This window comes from Eretmochelys imbricata, chromosome 6, assembly GCF_965152235.1.
Source record: "Eretmochelys imbricata isolate rEreImb1 chromosome 6, rEreImb1.hap1, whole genome shotgun sequence".
Taxonomy (NCBI): Eukaryota; Metazoa; Chordata; order Testudines; family Cheloniidae; genus Eretmochelys; species Eretmochelys imbricata.
The window spans coordinates 28,421,385-28,442,429 of record NC_135577.1 but is presented as its reverse complement, the minus strand read 5'-3'; the positions used below and the strand labels follow the sequence as shown (position 1 = coordinate 28,442,429).

The 21,045-nt window shown below is 43.5% G+C and overlaps 1 protein-coding gene across 1 annotated transcript in view; it reads left to right on the top strand.

The window, feature by feature from the left end:
* PTPRJ (protein tyrosine phosphatase receptor type J) overlaps positions 1–21,045 on the top strand; it is a 130,636-nt gene that overhangs the window by 93,011 nt on the left and 16,580 nt on the right. The window contains exons 9-17 of the mRNA XM_077818299.1: positions 6,454–6,738; positions 7,873–8,145; positions 8,637–8,768; positions 12,270–12,483; positions 12,632–12,756; positions 16,271–16,358; positions 17,932–17,973; positions 18,814–18,822; positions 18,929–19,016. Coding sequence (XP_077674425.1) covers positions 6,454–6,738; positions 7,873–8,145; positions 8,637–8,768; positions 12,270–12,483; positions 12,632–12,756; positions 16,271–16,358; positions 17,932–17,973; positions 18,814–18,822; positions 18,929–19,016 — 1,256 coding nt within the window. The remainder of the gene's footprint in view (positions 1–6,453; positions 6,739–7,872; positions 8,146–8,636; positions 8,769–12,269; positions 12,484–12,631; positions 12,757–16,270; positions 16,359–17,931; positions 17,974–18,813; positions 18,823–18,928; positions 19,017–21,045) is intronic.

Sequence of the window (21,045 nt, the reverse complement as noted above, 5' to 3'; positions counted from 1 at the left end):
CATTTGCGACAGAACCGCCCCCAACCCCACCTCGGAAGCATCTGTTTGTAAAAGAAATTCCTTGTTAAAGTCTGGGGCTATGAGTATGGGGTCATTACAGTGCTGTGAACGCCCCCTCTGCTGCGTCGGTCCTCTACACCATGTCTGGACCTCGGGCCCTCACCAGGTCGGTTAGGGGACTTGCCCTAGTGGCAAAATGGAGAATAAAATGTTGGTAGTAGCCTACCATGCGTAGGAACGCGCAGACCTGCTTCTTTCAGGTCTGCCGGGGCCAGTTTTGAATCACCTCTAGCTTATTCGTTTGGGGCTTCACTATGCCCATTCCTACAATATATCCCAGGTACCTAGCCTCTGCTAGCCCTGTGGCGCATTTAGCGGGATTAGCAGTGAGGCCAGCCCACCTTAAGGTGCGCAGTACTGCCTCAACTTTCTCCAAGTGGGTTCCCCAGTCTGGCGTATGGATGATGACATCATCTAGGTATGCGGCTGCATAACTAGTATGGGGGCGCAGCAGCTTATCCATGAGGCATTGGAATGTGGCTGGGGCCCCATGTAGCCCAAAAGGGAGGACTGGAATAGCCCGTCCGGGGTAGAGAACTCTGTCTTTTCTTTAGCTTCAGCTTCTTTGGTCGGGGAATCTACCAGTACCCTTCTGTCAGATCCAGTGTAGTCAATAATCGGGCACTACCCAGTCAGTCAACCAGTTCATTGATGCGTGGTATGGGGTATGCATCGAATTGGGATACTTCATTCAGTAGGCAAAAGTCATTAAAGAATCTCGTGGTACCGTAAGGTTTAGGGACTAGAACGATTGGACTGGACCACTGACTGTAAGATTCTTCAGTAACACCTAATCCTAACATTTTCTTTACTTCAGCCTTGATTTCTTCTCTTTTGGCTGCTGGGATTTGGTAGGGTCTCGGTGTTACTTTGGCTCCGAGGATCGTGCAGATATAGTGATAGGTTTCAGTTGTCCGCCCCGGTTTTGTAGAGAACACATCTCGGTTACAATTAATCATGTTGGCTGCCTCGATCTTTTGGATCGGCATCAAGTCGGGTGATATCCTCACTTGCTCATGTAAATTATCCTCCTGGGGAAGGGTCTCCTGGGTGATTAAGCATGCCTCTCTATCGTGCCAAGGTTTCAGAAGATTGGTGTGGTAAATTTGCTCTGGTTTCTGGTGGCCTGGCTGCTGCACCTTATAGTTCACCTCTTCCACGGCTTCAATCACTTTGTAGGGTCCCTGCCACTGGGCCAACAGTTTACTTTCTGCTGTGGGCACCAGTACCATCACCCGATCCCCTGGTTGGAACCGTCGAAGCCTTTCTTGGTGGTTATAATGGGTTCATTGGGTCTCCTGTACTCTCTCCAAGTGTTCCCGTACAATGGGCATAACTCGGGCTATCCAATCTCTCATCTGCAGTACATGCTCAATGTTCCTTCCAGGATTTGGCTCCTCTTCCCAGGCTTCTCTGGCTATATCCAATATGCCCCGGGGGTGGCGCCTGTATAGTAGTTTGAATGGAGAGAAACCCGTGGAGGCTTGCGGAACCTCCCGGATGGCGAACATGAGGTAAGGCCATAGGGTATCCCAATCTTTCCCATCCCGGCTCACCACTTTCCTGATCATGGCCTTGAGGGTCCTATTGAACCTTTCCACAAGGCCATCTGTTTTCAGGTGGTATACAGTGGTCCGTAGGGCTTGTACATGGAACAATGAACAGAGATCTTTCATCAACTTGGACACGAAAGGTATCCCTTGATCAGTCAATATCTCCTTGGGTAGCCCAACCCGGGCAAAGATCTGTACTAGCTCCTTAGCTATTCTCTTGGAAGCCGTGTTGCGTAGGGGAATGGCTTACAGGTAATGTGTTGCATAGTCCAGTACAACAAGCACATGTTGGTGGCCCCGAGCTGTCTTTTCTCGGGGCCCTACTAGATCCATGGCTATGTGTTCAAAAGGAACCTCTGTTATTGGAAGAAGTATCAAAGGAGCCTGCAAGTGCGGGCGAGGGCTATGTAACTGACACTCTGGACAAAAGGTGCAGTATTGCTGGACATCTTCGTGAACTCCTGGCCAGAAGAACTTCTTCAGGATCCGTGCCTGGGTTTTCTCTACCGCTAAGTGTCCTCCAAACAGGTGACTGTGGGCAAGACTCCGTATGGCTTTTTGATGTTTTTGTGGCCCCAGAAGTTGTTGTATCTCTTGCTCCTGCATTTGCACCACGCAGTACAGGAGATCTTTCTTCACTATAAAGTAAGGTCCGGTACCCTGGACCTTCCCATCCACAGGTATCGCATTGATCTCGGCCACCTCTTTCGTGGCGTTATCATATCTGGGGTCCTCCGCCTGGTCTCACCCAAAAGTCTCTCTCCCAGGACTAACCTGCCTGAGCTCCCAGGGGCCGGCTTCTGCTTCTTCCAACGGCTCGCTACTGTCACGGCTGGGCATGGCCTCTGGCTCACCTTCTGTGGTGGAAGTTTCTCTGTTGGCTGCTTGTGTCCATCTGCCCACTAGGACGGTCTTCTGGCCCTGGGTCAGGATCCAGGTTCCCAAGGCCTTCGCAGCCTTCCTCTCTTTTTTTGTCTTCCGGGGAGCTGAGAACAGATCTTGAGAAATCTCAGCAAACATAGGGGGTTGACATTCCCCCAGTGACGAGTCGCTGTCCTCAGGGTTCCCACCTCCCTTCAGCCTCTCCGCGGGGAGTAAAATATCAAACCCTGGATAGTCCCTCCCAAAGACTACAGGATATGGGAGTTTAGGAACTATGCCCACGGTCACCTCAATGGGGTTCCCCTGAACCTCTATCTCCACCGGGATGGTGGGGTAATGGCTCACGGCCCCATGCACGCATGTCACTGCTACGCATTTGGCTTGTAGCACCTGACTACTTTTTATCAACTTACCCGATATGAGAGTGATAGCACTCCCAGAGTCCACAAGCGCTGTAGTCTCTGCTCCATTTATCCTTACTGGCCTGGTGTAATTATGTGGGGCTAATGCGACCCCCGCGAGGTGGATAAGGGAGCACGGGACCTCCCAATCCCCCAGGTTACATTGCATAGGCTCCTCGGTGCTGGGACATTGTGCTGCTATGTGTCCCCACTCCCCTCATGCATAACATCTATAATTGCTTCTAATCACTCCCCTATCCTGGGGGTTAGGGGGTTTAGTCCCAGGGTTCCCCCCACTCAGGCCAATCCCTTCCTTCTGGGATGCCCGCTGGTTTTTGGCGCCCCCTTCTTCCACCTAGGTCTCCCCGGGGGGTTGGCTGCCCAGCCTTCCAGGTTTGGGGTTTTTTCATAGATTCATAGATATTAAGGTCAGAAGGGACCATTATGATCATCTAGTCTGACCTCCTGCACAACGCAGACCACAGAATCTCACCCACCCACTCCTGTGAAAAACCTCTCACCTATGTCTGAGCTACTGAAGTCCTCAAATCGTGGTTTAAAGACTTCAAGGAGCAGAGAATCGTCCAGCAAGTGACCCATGCTACAGAGGATGGCGAAAAACCTCCAGGACCTCTTCCAATCTGCGCTGGAGGAAAATTCCTTCCCGACCCCAAATATGGCGATCAGCTGAATCCTGAGCATATGGGCAAGATTCACCAGCCAGATACCCAGGAAAGAATTCTCTGTAGATTCAGGTGCTTGCTTCAAAAGGGGCCTTCCTTGGGTAGTCGGGTCAATTCCCTGGCTGTCAACCGTTTTTCTACCAGCATGATCATCTCATCGTACATGGACGGATTGTTCTGGCTTACCCATTTGCGGAGATCTGGTGGCAGTCCCCGCATGTAATGGTCCATGACCAGGGTCTCCAAAATCTCCAGGCTGCACACCTCGGGTTGTAATCACTTCCGTGCGAGGTGTATGAGGTCGAATAGCTGGGACCTTGGGGTTTCGTTCTCCTGGTATTTCCACTCGTGGAACCTCTGGGTCCATACCGCTGCTGTCACCCCTAATCGTGCTAGGATCTCTGCCTTCATCTGGGTATAGTCAATGGCATCCATGGCAGGCAAGTCAAAGTAGGCCTTCTGGGCCTCTCTGCACAAAAACGGGGCAAGAATGCTGGCCTACTCAGCACATCTCCCGACATCATCTTTGGCAGACAACCAGTGGCCCTCAGGGTTCGCGTCCCATCAGACCCCCGGACGTGGGTGGTGAGAATCTTCAGCTGGTCCACTACCCCTCGCAAGAGGGCACAATCTTGGGTCACCTGGCCCATTAATAATTGATTGGTTTCCTGCTGTAGCCGCACACACTCCTGTTGTGCCGTTGCCTGAACCCGGGTGGCCTCCTGCTGGGCTGCCATGGCTTGTGCCAGAGCTCTTAACACCTCCTCCATTGTGGTACAAAACAAACACAAAATGAAACAAAAAAATCTCCAAAAACCCAGTGCAGTTTTTTTTTAACCTCTTTCTTCCACCACGCTGTGAACGATGATCCAACGCTTGACAGCAGTTGTGACAAACCTCTGTCCTTGTTTCCCTGGGTCCCGCACTTCCTGGTGGATTTCGCTAGCTTCAGAGGCTCACTGTGACCCTCCATGTAGCCCTTCTCTCTCTAGAGGCAAGGGTCACAGCCTTCTGAGCCATTTTCATCATAAGCCAGCAAGGGAGGTGAGGAGAAGCAATCCTCCCTTGCACAGTCTCTGTTGTCTCCCAGTCTCAGTGATTAATTGGGGCGGGGGGGAGCCCTGGCCCACCCTCTACTCCGGGTTCCAGCCCAGGGACCCTAATAGTAGCAGCTATGGTAGCTGACTTTTTGGAAGTAGGATGCGTACAATTTCCTGGGCCACTTCCTCACAGCAACCCCCACTTCCTCAATATCTACTTCACCGTTACCTCAGGGCCTCCTTCCTTGCGCCTGAAATGGTTTGTACTGCTCAGTTCCTCCAACAGCATGGCTTCTTCCTACAGCTCTTGACATGCGCACCCAACTGACTAACTGGGAGGCTTTTAACTAGTTTCAGCCAGCCCCTCATTGGCTTCAGGTGTCCCAATCAACCTAGCTATCTTCCCTGCCTTCTGAAAAGATCTTAATTGGCCCCAGGTGTCTTAATTGACCTGGAGCAGCTGCCATTTACTTATCCTGGTAACAGGGATTTGTTTAGCCTGGGGCTAATATATCTGTCTCCCACTACTTTTCTATAGCCATCTGGCCTTACCCCATCACATATCCCCCCTCCCCTGCCAGTCCCCCCCGGCCAGTCCAAACCTTGCTTGACAGGTAACAAACAGTAAACCTCTACTCCTGAGTTCCCCAGAGACATCTCTGCAGTGCCAGCCCTCTCCTGGAACAGTCACAGAAGTCATTAACTTGGTTGCTCCTTTAAAGAGTCTATACTGCAGCCTGTTAGCTTAACTCAGATTAACCCACCCATCTCTTCAATCAGTGCACAGAATTGGTGTATAGTAAAAGTAAAACAAATTTATTTATCAAAATGGTTAAGTGATACCAAGTATGAGGAATAAAGATAGAAAGGGTTACAAGCAAACAAAAGTAAAAATATGCTCCTAAGAGTAAAACCTGATTTAGCAAATCAGACTCTCTTGTTCAAAGAAGTGTTTTTCACCCAGTCACTCTTCTAGCATGGCTGACCAGACTCTTTGGCCAGGACCCTTCACAGACCTCAGAGTGCTTGGTTCAGGTGAAGGATGCCAAAATGTTTTTTTCTCTCTCCTTGTATCTTCCCAAATTTCACTGACCCTGCTTTGAGAGGCAGGAAGGCTTCCTGGGGGTACAATCTCCATCCTCTGTGGAGATAAAGTGGTAATCTTTCCCCACATGCCCTCCTGATGGCTTTGTTTACCTTGCATGTGAATGTACATTCATTGTCTCTGCCTGACGGCCAGGCTGGTCGGATAAGCCAAGAAACATTCCTTTGTCTTGGGCCGATTGTGTTTAGGCATTGCTTACCAAGCACATTTTTAGAGTATAATTCTGGCACATATTTATAACTTTTTGTACACACCACACACTGATTTTTGAGACCAGAGTATTATCATTTTGTATGTAATAACTTACACAACATCTTTTAGATTCATGTTACGACAACAGTGTATTAGCTGTAGTGAGTATGTCAGGCCTGACATACGTTGCTGGTAAAGAGGAGTGAACCACAAATGGGACTCCGTGTCGCACTCACTAAGCACCTGTTTGCATCTGTATCTTTGTGAATAGTAATAATTCTCTAGGTTTGTTTCTGCTCTTGCTTATAGTGTTATAATTCCACTGATTTCAATAGTTGTTCCTGATTTATGCCATTTTGTAAACAAGATCGTAATCAATGTGTATATTTATACTTCAGCTTTATAGTATGGATTAGGCAACATGCAGGGAGGATTTACAAATTAGAACACTAATTGTTTTGCTGTTGTATCTTTCTTTCAGGAAATCTTTCTGCACAGCTATTAACTAATGTCCATTATATCTTTCTTTTTCAACAGGACCCAGTCCAGTATTTGACCTCCAAGTTATAAATGTCAACACAACAGAAGTAAACTTAAGATGGCAAAACAATGACACTGCTGCTTCTCAGTACACTTACATAGTAGTCTCAGAAGGAAATGGATCTCTAACTAATAAAAGCAATACATATCAACTCACAAATTCTACATTTGAGGCTAGAATTACCAGTTTAAACCCTGGCACCTTCTATACATTCACGGTGTTTCCACAAGCAGGTGATAAAATAACAGAAGGAAACCGAAAAAACATAACTAACTGTACAGGCAAGTTACAAAAATATGTGCCTCTTTCATTTAAATGCTTTGTTTTTTGTGTATAGGATAGAAAACAGTTGATTTGCTTATTTAGCACCCAAAAGTGTGCTAGGTGCCTTACCAATATGTAGGCAGACCAGTTCCTACTTCTGAGGTTTACATTCAAAAGTCCTGATCTTGGAGCATTACTAGTCCTTACACAAGTAGTACATGGCTTTTCATGGCTTTTCAGGACTGGTGGCATAAGTAAGGTGTTGCAGGACTGGATCATTGATAGAAAACATACAGATGAAGGGACTGAGAGGATACAACATGAGATTTCTGATGTTTTTTATTTTATTTTGTATTTTATACTTTGCCTGTCTGAAGTCAGTATTGTTACACTGGTTTTATACCAATGAATGTGAGATCAGAATTGGAATCAAAATATTTTGAAGACATTTGGGAGTAAAATTTAACTCTGTGCACATCCATCGTCTCCAATGAAGTAGCAGAAGGTATGCATCAGAGTGGAATTTAGCCCACGATCTTTGTGCGCCGCCATGTAAGGATAACAGCAGTCTTTTTCTGTAGAACAGTCATTCATGAAGTATTTAATGTCACTTACCTTTTGTATGACAGATTTTTTTCAAGCTAGTTGCTTCTTCCTTTGCACTTTTTCCTGCGTTTTTAAACACAGTCTAAACTCATAAACCTCGGAATGTTAAAAGAAAAAAGTGGTCAGAGAATAAAGGCAAAATGCATACTATAAATCAGAGAAGAAAGGAATATAGCGCCATGGGAAGAAAGACTGGCATGTGTTATAGAGATGAGAGGGAATAGAAAAATAGCAGAGAACATAAAGGGAAATAGGTGCTAGATAATATTTATTACTTATGTATAGTATTACAATAAACCTACGTGGTGCTTCACAGGCAGATGAAAACGAGGGCTCCTGCCCTGCGGAGCTTAAGTGGATTAAACAGATAACGTAAGGTGACCAGACAGCAAGTGTGAAAAATCGGGACAGAGGTGGGGGGGGTAATAGGAGCCTATATAAGAGAGAGACCCCAAAATGGGGACTATCCCTATAAAATTGGGGCATCTGGTCACCCTAAGATAACCATCCAGTTTGTTCCACTAAGCTGTTTTCTTCTTTTGCAGATGCTGCACCAGTGTCTTCATTTAACTGTACACCAGTGACTAAAGAGCCTAAGTTAACAGTAAAGTGGGAGCTCCCTGCTGGTGTCAGTACTGGCTTCAGCATTAATACATTCAATGATGCCTGGAGCAATGAAACACTGGTTTTGTCTGGTAACCTAGATACAACTATAACAAATTTAAATTATTCTACCTCCTACAATGTTAGGATTATAACCCGTTCATGTGGGAAAGAAAGCCTTCCAGTGGAAAGAATATGTGTTACAAGTATCACGGGTAAGTGTAAAAAGTTTGGTGTGGGGTACAGGGCCAAAAAAAAAAAAGAACTCTAAGTTACAAAATGCAAAATGTGTAGCATTATACAGTACATGTGAATATTCAAGCTATGAGAGAGAGTCTTTATCTTATTCAAAGTTGTGTGTGTTAATATATATATTAACTCGGTAGAACTAGTATGATCAAAGATACGGACTTTCGTTTCTTTACAGCATTTTTATATGGATGGGACACTATTTCTTTATTGGCTTGCTTGGTTTTAAAGATGCTTCTTTAAGTGACATTAAAATGTGCTGGTTAATGTGCATTTATATGATGTCGCCCAATGTGCAAATTGCAATAATGGGAGAAAATGGTGGGCTTTCTTTGTAACTTTTCCTAGGTAGTTGGAGAAGATAGATATTTCAACATAAGATATCTTTCTCCTTGATTCACCTTTTCCTTCCCACATGTTGAGATGCTAATTTAATATTAATATTTCTCTGTTACAGACCCCCCTGCTCCAGGAGAAGAGCCTAATATTACGTCAGTCACTCACAAGTCCTTTAAAATTCAAGTCAATAGGTTTGAGTCAAAAAATGGACCGCTAACGGCCTATGCAATAGTAATCACAACAGCTAAAGGTAAGATGTTAGGATGTTAGCTCCCAGATGTATTATTATTATATCAGACATCATGTGTATATCCATCGGGACAAACTTTTTAGATCCTAAACTAAGTGGAAGGGGAAGAATTACTCCTGATATTTGCAGTTGCTGTTCAGAAACATAGAGTGACATTCTGACTCAACTAAAGTCAATGGCAAAACTCTCATTGACTTCATAGGCCAGGATTTCACTCATAGACTTGACTAGCCTGAATTAGTCTAGTTCATAGGCCTTTCACAATGTTGCCACTATGCTATCTGATCAGCTTCCTTATTGGTTTGCCAATAACATGAACTGCAAAATTGTATAGTGTCTTTTCTTTGTAGAATGATTCTAGGGGCTGGTAATTAACAACTTCTGAAGTTTGGGGTGTTTTTCAAGGCTGTAAAGATTATTACAACAAACATGTCAGAAAGTTGGGGGAGGTGAAGCACTGTTTTCCAATTGTACTAATAATAGCCTATTGTCATTGCGGGGTGGGAGGAATTTTATGGATGAAAGGCAGGATGAACATTGTCAGCATCACATGCTATGGGAAACTGAGGAAGCCATAAGGCTTGCTATGGAGAATTGCTATAAAACACATTATCTTTAAAACATCAAAAATCAAAGAAAAATTTTACTTGGTTAACCACAGTGATAATTCATGAAATCAGCAAGCCTGTTCTTTGCTGGTTAAAATATGTTTAATTCCTGCAAATGAAGGCAGCTGAAATAAGTGATTCCCCAGGGCAGGATTTTATTGACATATAAACAGATATAATGATACCTCAACTTGCCTTTTGTTTTAACAATGGGTATGTATCTCCAAGCAGCTTCCTTTTGTAGATCTTCCCTCCATATTTTTTTTAAGTACACTTTCTTGTACAATAGTGATTACATGATCAGTGATACTTGAATAGCTTCTTGTACTCCGGTATCCTCAGTTTGCCTTAATTGACTGCCCCAAAATTACATTGTTAATGTCAGTGTTTTATCAACATACTTGTATTTTTTTCCGATGCCTCTAACCACTAATATTTAAAGCTGAATCACATGCAAAGCACGGTTCTATATTGTGTTTGTTCACTTGGGCAAGAAAATAGATTTTTCTAGTCATGACTGATGGAAATTGAAAAGGGAAATACCAATTTGTCAGTGTCAGATGCTTTACTGTGAGGGGAAAAGATTTTAGGAAATGGCTCATCAGCCTTGATAAAGTGTAACTTTAATGCTCCAACTGTATAATGTTCAACTGTCTCTAATCTTAGTACACTAAGTTTAGGGTGGGCTTGTGTTGTTTGGGACTGTAATATAATTCATTTGTAACTGTTTTTCATCATTCTCTTCAGTGCAGAAACAGCATCAGCTGCTCTAATGTAAAGCAAGCAGGGTTTCAGAGAAACTATTCTGCCTTGAGCCCTGATCCTGCACCATTAAAGGCAATGATTTCAGTGAGCCCTAATTTCCTCCTGTAGCATGCACATAACTGGTTTTTTAGCTGTTACAGTTTGCTCACAAAACAACCTTCCCTAGCCTTTCTGCAACCTCTTGTTAGATATTAATTTAATGCTATTTCCTTTAAAAAGGGGGGTTTATTTTTTAAAAGCAATAAGTGGGGATGCCCGAGGGCAGCCTCGAGATCCCTTCCAGTCCGATACTTTTATGGTTCACTTCTGTGATATGCACAAATTCTGCTAACAATGGCCAGCTACTTCCTCCTCACATAACACTTTGAACATTTAACTCTGTGTATTTGCTATTAACTCATCTCTGACAGCAAGTGATTTGAAGTGCATTGTTACCTCATAATTTTTTCATGGTTTAGCAACATAATCTGCTTCAAAATCCAGGAATTCTCTCCTTGACAACAACATAGGGCAGGGATGGGGAGAAACAGACTAATGTATTTAGACAACCTTGCTTCATGTTTTGTGATATAAGGTGTTTTTATACCATTACCCACTCCACCTTCACCCGGGAATTTACAACATTAGATTAAAAATTATGTTTAAAACGTTATTTTAAGCAATTTGACTTAAAGTGATTGCATGGCTTGATAGCATTACTGATGTCCCAAATTACAAGTCCAGTCAACACAGGAAATATTTCTTCTGAGTCTTCTGGACTAGGAGCTATTGACTCCCAAACAACTCCTATTTGGTCTATGTCGACCAGTTCTTTTAATCTCTCCCAACAGGAAGAGGAGGCCAAAGCAGCCCTTACTTCTCAGGTTCTTGAGGTTTATGCGCTAAATCCTGGCATACTAAGAGCCTGTCTTCATTATCAAATTGGGTCCAATTTGTTAACTCAACTCCTCAAGGTCATGTTCTGACTCAGTATTAAGCACAGCTTTGCAGCTAGTGGAGGCAGGGATGATGTAGTAGCATGGCCTACCAGGTCTGGCTTTGGTCTAGCTGCTGCTTTAGTTTCTCCTTCTCTCAGTCTAGATCACCCACCCTCGGAGTCTGGTTTGGTTCCTGCAGTAGTTGGGGGTCCACGTCACTGCAAAAGGCTAAGTCATTAAAGAAAAAGTCCGCCCCTTCCAGGGTCTCCAGCACCAAAACAAACACAAGAGTCTTCCACCTCAGTCTCAAACTGGACACAGCCCCTCCTTCCTGAAGATCTGTCTGAATTCTTTCTTCAAAATCCAGACCCACGCTAGCCTGCCATCTTTTCACTCTCACCCCTCATGCTCTCCTGGGCTTCTCTGAGTCTCTCCCTGCTCTCTACCAAGCACTGACTCCCAAAGGCTTTCTACCTGGAATCTCCCTTCACACCTTTTCGTCCTCTACAAGTTTCTGGTTTAGCTCCACCTCAGAAGGCCTAATTTAGCCACACAACCTGCCTGTTATGTGACTTTGCTCATTTTCTTCACCTGGAGAAGCGGGTAAATGTGTCACATGTGGGAGTGGATCTATATCCGCTGAAAGGGCCATCCTTAAAGTCACCCAGTGACAGGCAAGTTGTGTTAAACATCTTGTCAGCTGGCTGTGATAAACCTGTACGTGTCAACTGATCATGGTTAAACACGACTTGTCCCATCTACACTGACTGCAAAGCTGTGTTAGTTAATGCGGCTCCTCAAAGTCAGGTTCTAACATGATGTGATTTGTCTAGTGAAGACTGTCCGAGAAGGACTTTCAGCAGTGTGCAGTGTAGTTTCAGTACAGAAGACTTTCAGCGCAGGTAGTTTTCTGCAGAGAAATTGTTTGTATATCCAGTCTTCAGCATACTTAAAAAATTTAAACCAAAAGGTTATTAAAACAGTGACATTCTCTGGGGGCAAAATAAATAAATTGTTCTACAGTGAAGAGTATCTGAGATTGTCCATATTGCCCTCAGCCTTTAATTTCAGGCAATATTCCACATTTGCTGGAATAGTCATAACCGTTAGTTATTTTCTTTACTATTATTGCCCTTGAGCCAGTCACTGTATTTTAAAATACAATTTTACAAAAACATTAGTTTATGTCTGTTGTATATTTGTTTTTTCAGAAGGCATTGAACCTCCAAATAGCAGTTTGAGTTATACATACAACGACTTCCAGGAAAAGAAAACAGACACTTACGTAACGTTTGTCATAAACGCTACACAAAAGAGAGCCTTTTCCTCCCGTTCAGATAGTTCGGCATACGTAATGGAAGTAGGAAATACAGCCACATCGTGTGGCTATTACAATGCGCCGCTGGAACCACTTGGTTCATACCGGTATTTATCCTGTTGTTTGTTGTAATTTCCTTGTATACAATTGAAATTTAAGTAATAATTGGATCACCAGATCATAAATACTGCTTGTCAGGCTTAGATTGTTAATGTCATCTAATGTGACTATTTCATTTCCCCTTCCTCTCATCAGGGCGAGTGTTGCAGGTTTCACTAAAATTGAATTTAACAGTAGTGATGGTGGACGTATTGTTGAAGAGAGAAGCTATGTATCATTTACACCTTATTCTCAGGCAATTACGTTACCCCAGGATCCAGGTAAAGCTAACATAAAATGTTGCATTGCATGTTTTGCATATATTAGGCCCAACTGTGTTCTCATTTCAATTCTTGGCAAAACACACATTGACTTCAATGAAAGGAGGCTTGGGTCTGTTTATCTGTAATTTTGTAATGTAGTTGGTCTGTAGATTTACAACTGAGCAGTTCTACGAAAACTCTCTTGTATGCATATATTACATAATCCCTTACAGTAACATTAAAAATGACAAAACAAGCCCAAAACATGGTATACTAAAATGAGAGTGGAAAGCTGCTGAGACAAGAAGACTTTGAGAGATAAGTAAAGTAGAGATTGCAATTACTGTGTTTTTGCACTCTCTGTAAATTAGAGATTGACATGTAGAAAAAAAATGGTGGAATCATGCTCCTATAATCCCAGTATTTCTTGTTTAGCTCCATTCTTACTGCTGTTCCTTATCAACACTTGATATTGGCATCACTTAAAGGTGTTTCACAGCTACAGAGGGGAATGATGGGCCGGTGGGTAGGGTGCTAGCTGGGGACTTCAGAGACCCAAGTTCCATTCCTTGCTCTGTCACAGACTTCCTGTGTCTCTAGGTCAGATTTTCAGATGTGTTTAAGTGCCTAAAGATCCAGATAGGTACATAGGGGGTGTGATGGATGCCACCTGGAACTGGGATACCACTGAGCCAGCCTGACCCACCAGCCTGGGCTCCCTTTACACTGTATTGCTGTGACAAGCTCTCGAGCACATGCTGTGATCAGCTCTGTATGGGAAGGCGTCAGCTAAGGAACTTCCAAGCTGCTCAGGCACACACCCCCTCTGGAGTGTAAACCCAAAATTATACCATCTTGCACTGCACAGGGAACTGTACAGCATAAGCTCATGAAATTCATTCCCTCTTTCAATGCGGAGAGGAATATACACAACAGCTTTCTGCCCCAAGTTATGATTTCCACATACACTGGTTTTAGACAAAGCAAAAACTGGTGTATTAACCTCAAAAGATAGATTTTAAGTGATTTTAAGGGATAGCAATCAGATCAAAGCAGATTACCTAGTAAATAAACAAAACATGCAAACTAAGCTTAATATACTACATAGATTGGATATGACTAGCAAATTCTCATCCTAAATTATGATACCAGCAGGCTGCAAGTTCTTAAGGGGCAAGCTGTTCAGGCTTACAGCTTAGAAACCCCAGGTGTTCCATTCACAGGCTAAAAATCCTTTTAGCCGGGGTCCAGCACTTCTTCCCTCCTCCCCCCAGTTCAGTCTTTGTTCCTCAGGTTTTTCCAGCAGTCTCTTTGGGAGGGGAGTCAGTGAAGAACCACAGTGATGTCACTCCCCTGCCTTAAATAGCCTTTGCATATGGCGGGAACCCTTTGTTTCAAAGCTTGGTTCCCACTCCAGTCAGTGGGAAAACACTGGTATCCAAGATGGAGTCCAACACCAAGTTACATGTCCCTGTAGTGTTATAACAGCCATGAGTCGGATGCTGTCTGTAGCATCCTGAGGAAGCCGCCCTCCCCACAGGTGGGCAATAATCTTCTTCTAAGGTCTATTGTTCTCTCCTAATGGCTCATTAACCTGAATGGGCCCTTTCCAGCCAGCCATGGAGACTGAGAGCCTTTTGTCTAGTGGGTGTTCCCCGTGTGTAAACACAATTTGTAATACAGCTACATAGTCAATATTCCTAACTTCAAATACGAAAATGATACATGCATACAAATAGGATAATCATATTCAGTAAATTATAACCTTTTCAATGATCTCACACATGACCTATCCTGCATAAACTACATGATGATTATGTTATATCATATACTAATATCTCTATGAAGAGTATGGGGTGCAGTGTCACAGTGGTATTTTTCAAAATTGCATCAGTGGGATAGTTGCCTATCTGTCTTTAGGCGCCTAAATACCTTTGAAAATATGGCCTCTGTGCGAGTCACTAGGGCATCGCTCCCAGCGCTGGCGCTCTGTCTACACTGGTGCTTTACAGCGTTGAAACTTGCTGCGCTCGGGGAGGGTTCCCCCCCCTGAGCGAGAAAGCTGCAGCGCTGTAAATTGCCAGTGTAGGCAAGCCCTTGGTTTCCAATGTCCATTAGAAAACTACTATAATCTTAGTTGAGCGATGATACAGAAATTCCAAGTTTTTATTCAATCAGACATTATAGGTCAGCTCATTTCATACGGGTGTCCTTTGCTTGTGAAATTTACTGTAGATAGCAGAAATCTAAATTGTTAATGGTTCATACTTTTCACTTTGATACTTTCTTATATGACACTTGAATATACTTTCATCTAAGCTGAGACCTGTCCTTCCTCTTACTGGGCACAGTTTGTGAAATGAATTGCAGGTTCAGATTTAAATAGATGCATCTCAAACTATCTGATTTGCTCCCTGAGTTGGATAGCTCAAAATGCAACTTCTCAGGCTGACCCTTGCAATCAAAATCCAGGTACAAAAATGGAGCCACCTTTCTGCAAATTGTGTGTGATTTAATAAAACTTGAGGAAAATGGATGAAACTATGGCAGTTAACACCAGCTGACAATCTGTCCCTTGATTGTTTTACACCATCTATTCACTCTTAATACAGTATCTTCTGTGACAAAGTTCGTGCTCTACCTTGGTGGGTCTTGCGCTTATTGGCGGATTTGCTCGCCTTGGAGCTTCACGGCAGCCCTCAGCTTGGCCGTTTTTCTGAATCCACAGCTCAGGTCGACTCCTCCTGTGTCTGACCAGGAATTGGGAGGTTTGGGGGGAACCCGGGCCCGCCCTCTATTCCGGGTTCCAGCCCAGGGCCCTGTGGAATGCAGCTGTCTAGAGTGCCTCCTGGAACAGCTGTGCGACAGCTACAACTCCCTGGGCCACTTCCCCATGGCCTCCTACCAACACCTTCTTTATCCTCACCATAGGACCTTCCTCATGGCGTCTGATAATGCTTGTACACCTCAGTCCTCCAACAGTCCGCATTCTCACTCTCAACTCCTAGTGCCTCTTGCTCCCAGCTCCTCACACGCCCACCACAAACTGAAGTGAGCTCCTTTTTAAAACCCAGGTGCCCTGATTAGCCTGCCTTAATTGATTCTAACAGCTTCTTGATTGGCTGCAGATGTTCTAATCAGCCTGTCTTAATTGTCTCCAGAAGGTTCCTGATTGTTCTGGAACCTTCCCTGTTACCTTACTCAGAGAAAAGGGACCTATTTAGCCTGGGGCTAATATATCTGCCTTCTATTACTCTTCTATAGCCATCTGGCCCAACCCTGTCACACTTCCTAATAGTTAATTATTGTTAACTGAAGTGGGAGGTAAAAATCAATGATTATCATTGCTTATGAGTCTGTAAACAGCATTGGATAACTCATTTTATTTTTGTAAAATCTTTAACCATATCCTTTTCTTGTTTCTTGATATTAGAAATTCACATTAGCGTCCTTTGTAGCCTGTTGATATGTTGGATCATTGTTGATTTGATAGATAATTCATGAAAAGTTTCTGTTTTTATCCTCCCATAAGGTGTCATCACTGGAGCTGTTGTTGGATGTATTTTGGGTGCTGTGGTTATAGCTGCTGTAGTGGGATTCATTTTCTGGAGACGGAGAAGGTAACTCCACGTTAACTGTTACATTCACTTCTGAAAAGAGCACCACATTATTTCACCATTACAATAAAAATAATAATAAATACCTAGCCCTTCTATAATGCTTTTCATAATGAGGCAGAAGCCAGCGCTATTCCTGTTTTCATATACTTTAAAAGCAATGTTTTAAAATAAGCTCTATAGATACAAAATATTTATTTATATCACAATAATTCAAAGTAGATCATTCAAACTCACTTAGATGATTTTGTTGTGGAAACAAAGTCTTCATCATGACAGTGTATCACTGAGCTAAATTCTGCTCTGTTCCACTGGTGTAAATTCAGATTTACATTGATATTTGTGTAATTCAGATCAGAATTAGACTATAGTGCTCCATAGCACATTTGTAATTAGTACTTCAATGTGTTAATGCTGAGCTATTTTTTCAAAGCAGAATAGATCACAGCACATTAAGGTACTGTTAGCATGTGTCAGCAGGATGCACAGGGACAGTTAGAGTATGGCAAGATAGTGCGGGGTAGGTTTACATCCCAGCTTACTGCAAACTAGATGATTGTGTAGACAAGCCGTGAAGATATCTTATATAGGCTTTTTTTTTTTCTCGATTGGCCACACTGGAACCCAACTTGTGGTCTGAGATTTCCTTTCTGGAGCTAATGGCAAGGCTAAGCGGAAAAGATCTAATGGACAAATTTTCAAAAGTTGTCCTGGTAAATCTGTGAGAAAATACATAGACGCTGTGCTCCTCTAGAAAGCCAAGATGTGCTGAGAGTGTCCCTAATTCCTGAGTCTTTTCCAGACAATCTGAAGTCCATCAAGGCTCTTTTTCTTCTCATGTTACCAGTCAAATAATGCAGAACATACATTCTAAAAGGCTACTAAAAGATAGGGAAGCCTTTTAGGATTTTCCTTTGCCTTCTTGTTTTGGTTCCTGTTCCTTCCCACGAGCTTCCATTTTTGACCAACACTTGCTTCCTAAGTAGAAGATCCAGGAGAGCAGCTTTCTTTGAAGCTGTGAAGATCCTTTTTATTCATACAGCAAGGGTGTAAACACATTGGATAAATGTCTGACTTCTTAAATCATTATGCAGCATTTAGAGTCCTATTTCTAGGGCGTTTTCTACATTGGGATTTTAGCCACTGGTGCATATTCTTAATGTAGACTCAGCTTGCATTAGTGCAACATGATTTTTACTAATGCGGTTGACCCTGGTTCCAAACTGGGAAAAGCTGAACCAATGTAAACCAGGGATCTGCACTGGTACAGCAACACCAGTGGCTAAGATTGCCATGTAGACAAGGCTTGGATCTGTTTCCTGTTGCTCAACTCCATTAGAACAGACTAACACTTGTCTATTGTTCATTCATGAGCATATTTCTTATTAATGATTTTTTTTACTGGTTACTGTAAGTGTAGTGCATAAGGGAGCCGCAGTTAGGGCTTCTTGCACAAGATCAGACGGTATATGAAAAACCATCATGAAACAGGCACAGAAAGAGCTTCTGCCAGGAATCTCATTTGTGTTTTGCATAAATTCTTCTAATCTCTTCCCACCCCACCCTTTCCCAACAGGAAAGATGGAAAAAATAGTGAGCTGCCCTTTTCCCCAATTAGGTGAGTTAAATATTCTTTCAGCCACTATCTTCTGAGTTTACATAATATTGGCAAGACTTGTTCAGAACTTTGATAATTGTGTACTATACAATTTTCTGCGGCAGAGTTCCTGGTATTAAAGCTTTGAACACTTTATTTCCTTATGGAATTCAGAGAACCAAACGTAACCTACTGCAGTCTAAAGATAATTACGTAGAGACTTTCAATGTTGCCAAATGGAATTGAACACCCACTTCCCGTTAAAATTAATGGGAATTAGATGACCATGTCCTTTAGGTGGCTTTGTCTTGTATTCTTATGCATTGACAAAATAATCCAGATTACAAAGTGCAATGTGTAGAGGACCTGTCTGCACACTGTGCCTAAGCAAGATTGTCCACTATAGCCTTGATTCTCCCCTGTGACAGGGCTACTTTGTGCTGAGCCACCAGTGCAAAATAGCCTTAAAGCCAGGACAGCTGGATATGGGAGGGTCACCCCAGTATAGGGGGAACCTCAGGTAGTGCAAAGCTGGCATAAAATGGCTCGGACACCATGTAAGAGCAGGGCATCCCCGTGATTCCTAGCAGCCTTTGAGGCCATTGGCAGTCAGTCAAAGTTACACCAAGAGATTGACCCAATACATGACCAATCCAGGATCAGGGACTTTCAAAGGTGACTTAATGCCACCTTTTCACATCCTCTTTCCTAAATTGCATTGAAACTCCATGGCCATAGTAGAGCATTGGTGCTATATGTCTAGTTGTCCTGCAGTGTAAAATAAAGCTTGTAAGAGTAATATAGTAAAAGTATAACTGTGCTGTGTCTAATCATGTTTTTTTCTTTTTTCCCCTCCTCAAGACCCAAGAAGTAAGTAAATCACATTTTGTAAACATGAATGACTGCTATTAACTGAATTTACGGTTTATTTAGCTAATAGCAAATACTAATAAATGAATGGCTTTGTTTGTTTTAGATCCAATACAATTAAAGTTGAAAGCTTTGAGTCCTACTTTAAGAAACAGCAAGCTGACTCGAACTGTGGATTTGCTGAAGAGTACGAAGTATGTATTACCCGTTGTTATGGAGTTCAGTTAAGTATTTTTACAGTGGGGGAAAAAATAGCTTCTCTTTGGGAAGTAGCCAGGCATTGTTTAGAGGAAAAAGAAAGAGGTGACTGACCACTGTCAGAGACTGGGCATATACAAAGAATATGATTTATTTACAGTAAAATTATTCATAATTGATGGCACAGGCATGGTAAAAAATAGATAATTCCATGCTCTGGGCACTGCAACCTTGTGGATTCTACTGCCCTGCATTCACAGTTTTAGTTCGCTTTGATCTAGTCCTCTTGGTTAATCAGCGCTCATATTATGGGGGACCCTGTCCCCCTTCTACTCTGACTCCCCCCAACCCGCAGACTCTTCTCCCCAGTGCAGAGCTCTTAGAAGGGGCATGGTTAGGTCTTTGCCCCTCTCATCCCCCAGGTTCCCTGTTCTCCTATTCTCTGCCTACTTTACCCCTTGTAGGTTCCCCAGTCCTGAATCCCCCTGCCCCCTTTCTCCCCAGCTCACCTGCTCCCTGACTCCCTTTCCTGTCTCTCTCCTCAGCTCATTGCTGGAGGAGGGATGGGCAGGATGGAATGCAGAAGGCTTGAACTGATTGCTGTCAAGCAGCCGGCCAGGGCACCAGGCAGTGCCATTCTTCCTGCTGAGATGAGGGGGCTTCTCCAGAGTGAGGCATCGGAGCATGGGGTCTGCCAGTGAAGTGTTGAGGTTGGGCATCAGGTCCCAGCAACAGACTAGGGAGAGAGACAAGAAAGGGGGTCAGGGATTGAAGCAGGACGGGATAGAGATGGGGTTGGGGATCGGGCAAGCTGGGGGCAGAGAGGATCAGGAGGTTGAGGCCTGGGGTATCTACAAGGGGGAAGGGTCAAAAGGCAGGTTGTAAGGGATAATGATGGGTAGGGAAGGAGGCAGCTGATCAAAGTGAAGTAACAAACTGTTAATGCACAGCTGCAAGGTCTATATAAATGGCAAAATTCATGGTTCTGAGATGGTGGTGACCACTGTGACAGAACCATATCCCTGACAATGAATTCCCATCTGCAACAACCCATTACCTTATCTGCCTTCTATTTGAAATGTAAGAGAGACATTTCAGATTTTGTGGCACTAAACCTGTCTGCGGGCATGTATGTAGCAATACTTTAGTTAGCATGTGGCCTTGGGAAAGCCGCTTACCCACTCTGTATCTGTCTCCCCATTTGCAAAAAGGGTGGGTGGGCATAATACTGATATTGCTACCTTACTGGGGTTTATGGTACCTTAAATGGCTTTAGAGCGGTAAGTTGCTGTGCAGATGCTAAATATTGTTTCCCTCACATCCAATAAATATTTTTCTATAAAGTGCATGTAAACTTGAAGGTAACTAGAGAGAACCCCAAACCAGGAAACAACCTATTTGTCCATGCAGTCACTTATAGAAAGGTATTGAATAGCTCAATTGTCTGCTATTCTACAGAATACTTTTCCCTCCTCCCTGAAGCCATTCACTGACTTCCTGTCTCTTTCCATATCAAGTTCAAACTCCTTATTTTAACTTATAGGGCACTAGATAGCTCTGCCCTGCCTTCCTTTCAAGTTATGTATCCTCCCACAACTCCTCTATTGCCATATATTCCACCCTGCCCCTCTTTCCTCAATGCCCTCTTCATCATCGTCCTTCTTTCCTCCTCCTTGTCTCGACTCCAAACCAGCTCCACACCACTCCCTGTTCCTAAATCAGGTCCTCTTCCTGTGCACAGGTCCTCACCCTGCACAATTAGCATATGGCCTGACAGCTGTAGTTCATATTCATGACCCCAATTCAGCAAAGAAATGCAAGAAAGCCAAGGGGACTTTAAATACATGCTGAATGGTGAGCATATACTTAAGTGCTCTGCTGACTCAGGGCCTGAGCGAACATGCAGTCACTGTTAGTCATGCATATTTTAGAGCAAGTGCAAAAATCAATTTGTGGGACGCACATGTTTATTAATCATCCTCTCCTCCCTATGAGGCTTGCTGCTCTCTCTTTTGCACTCCATTT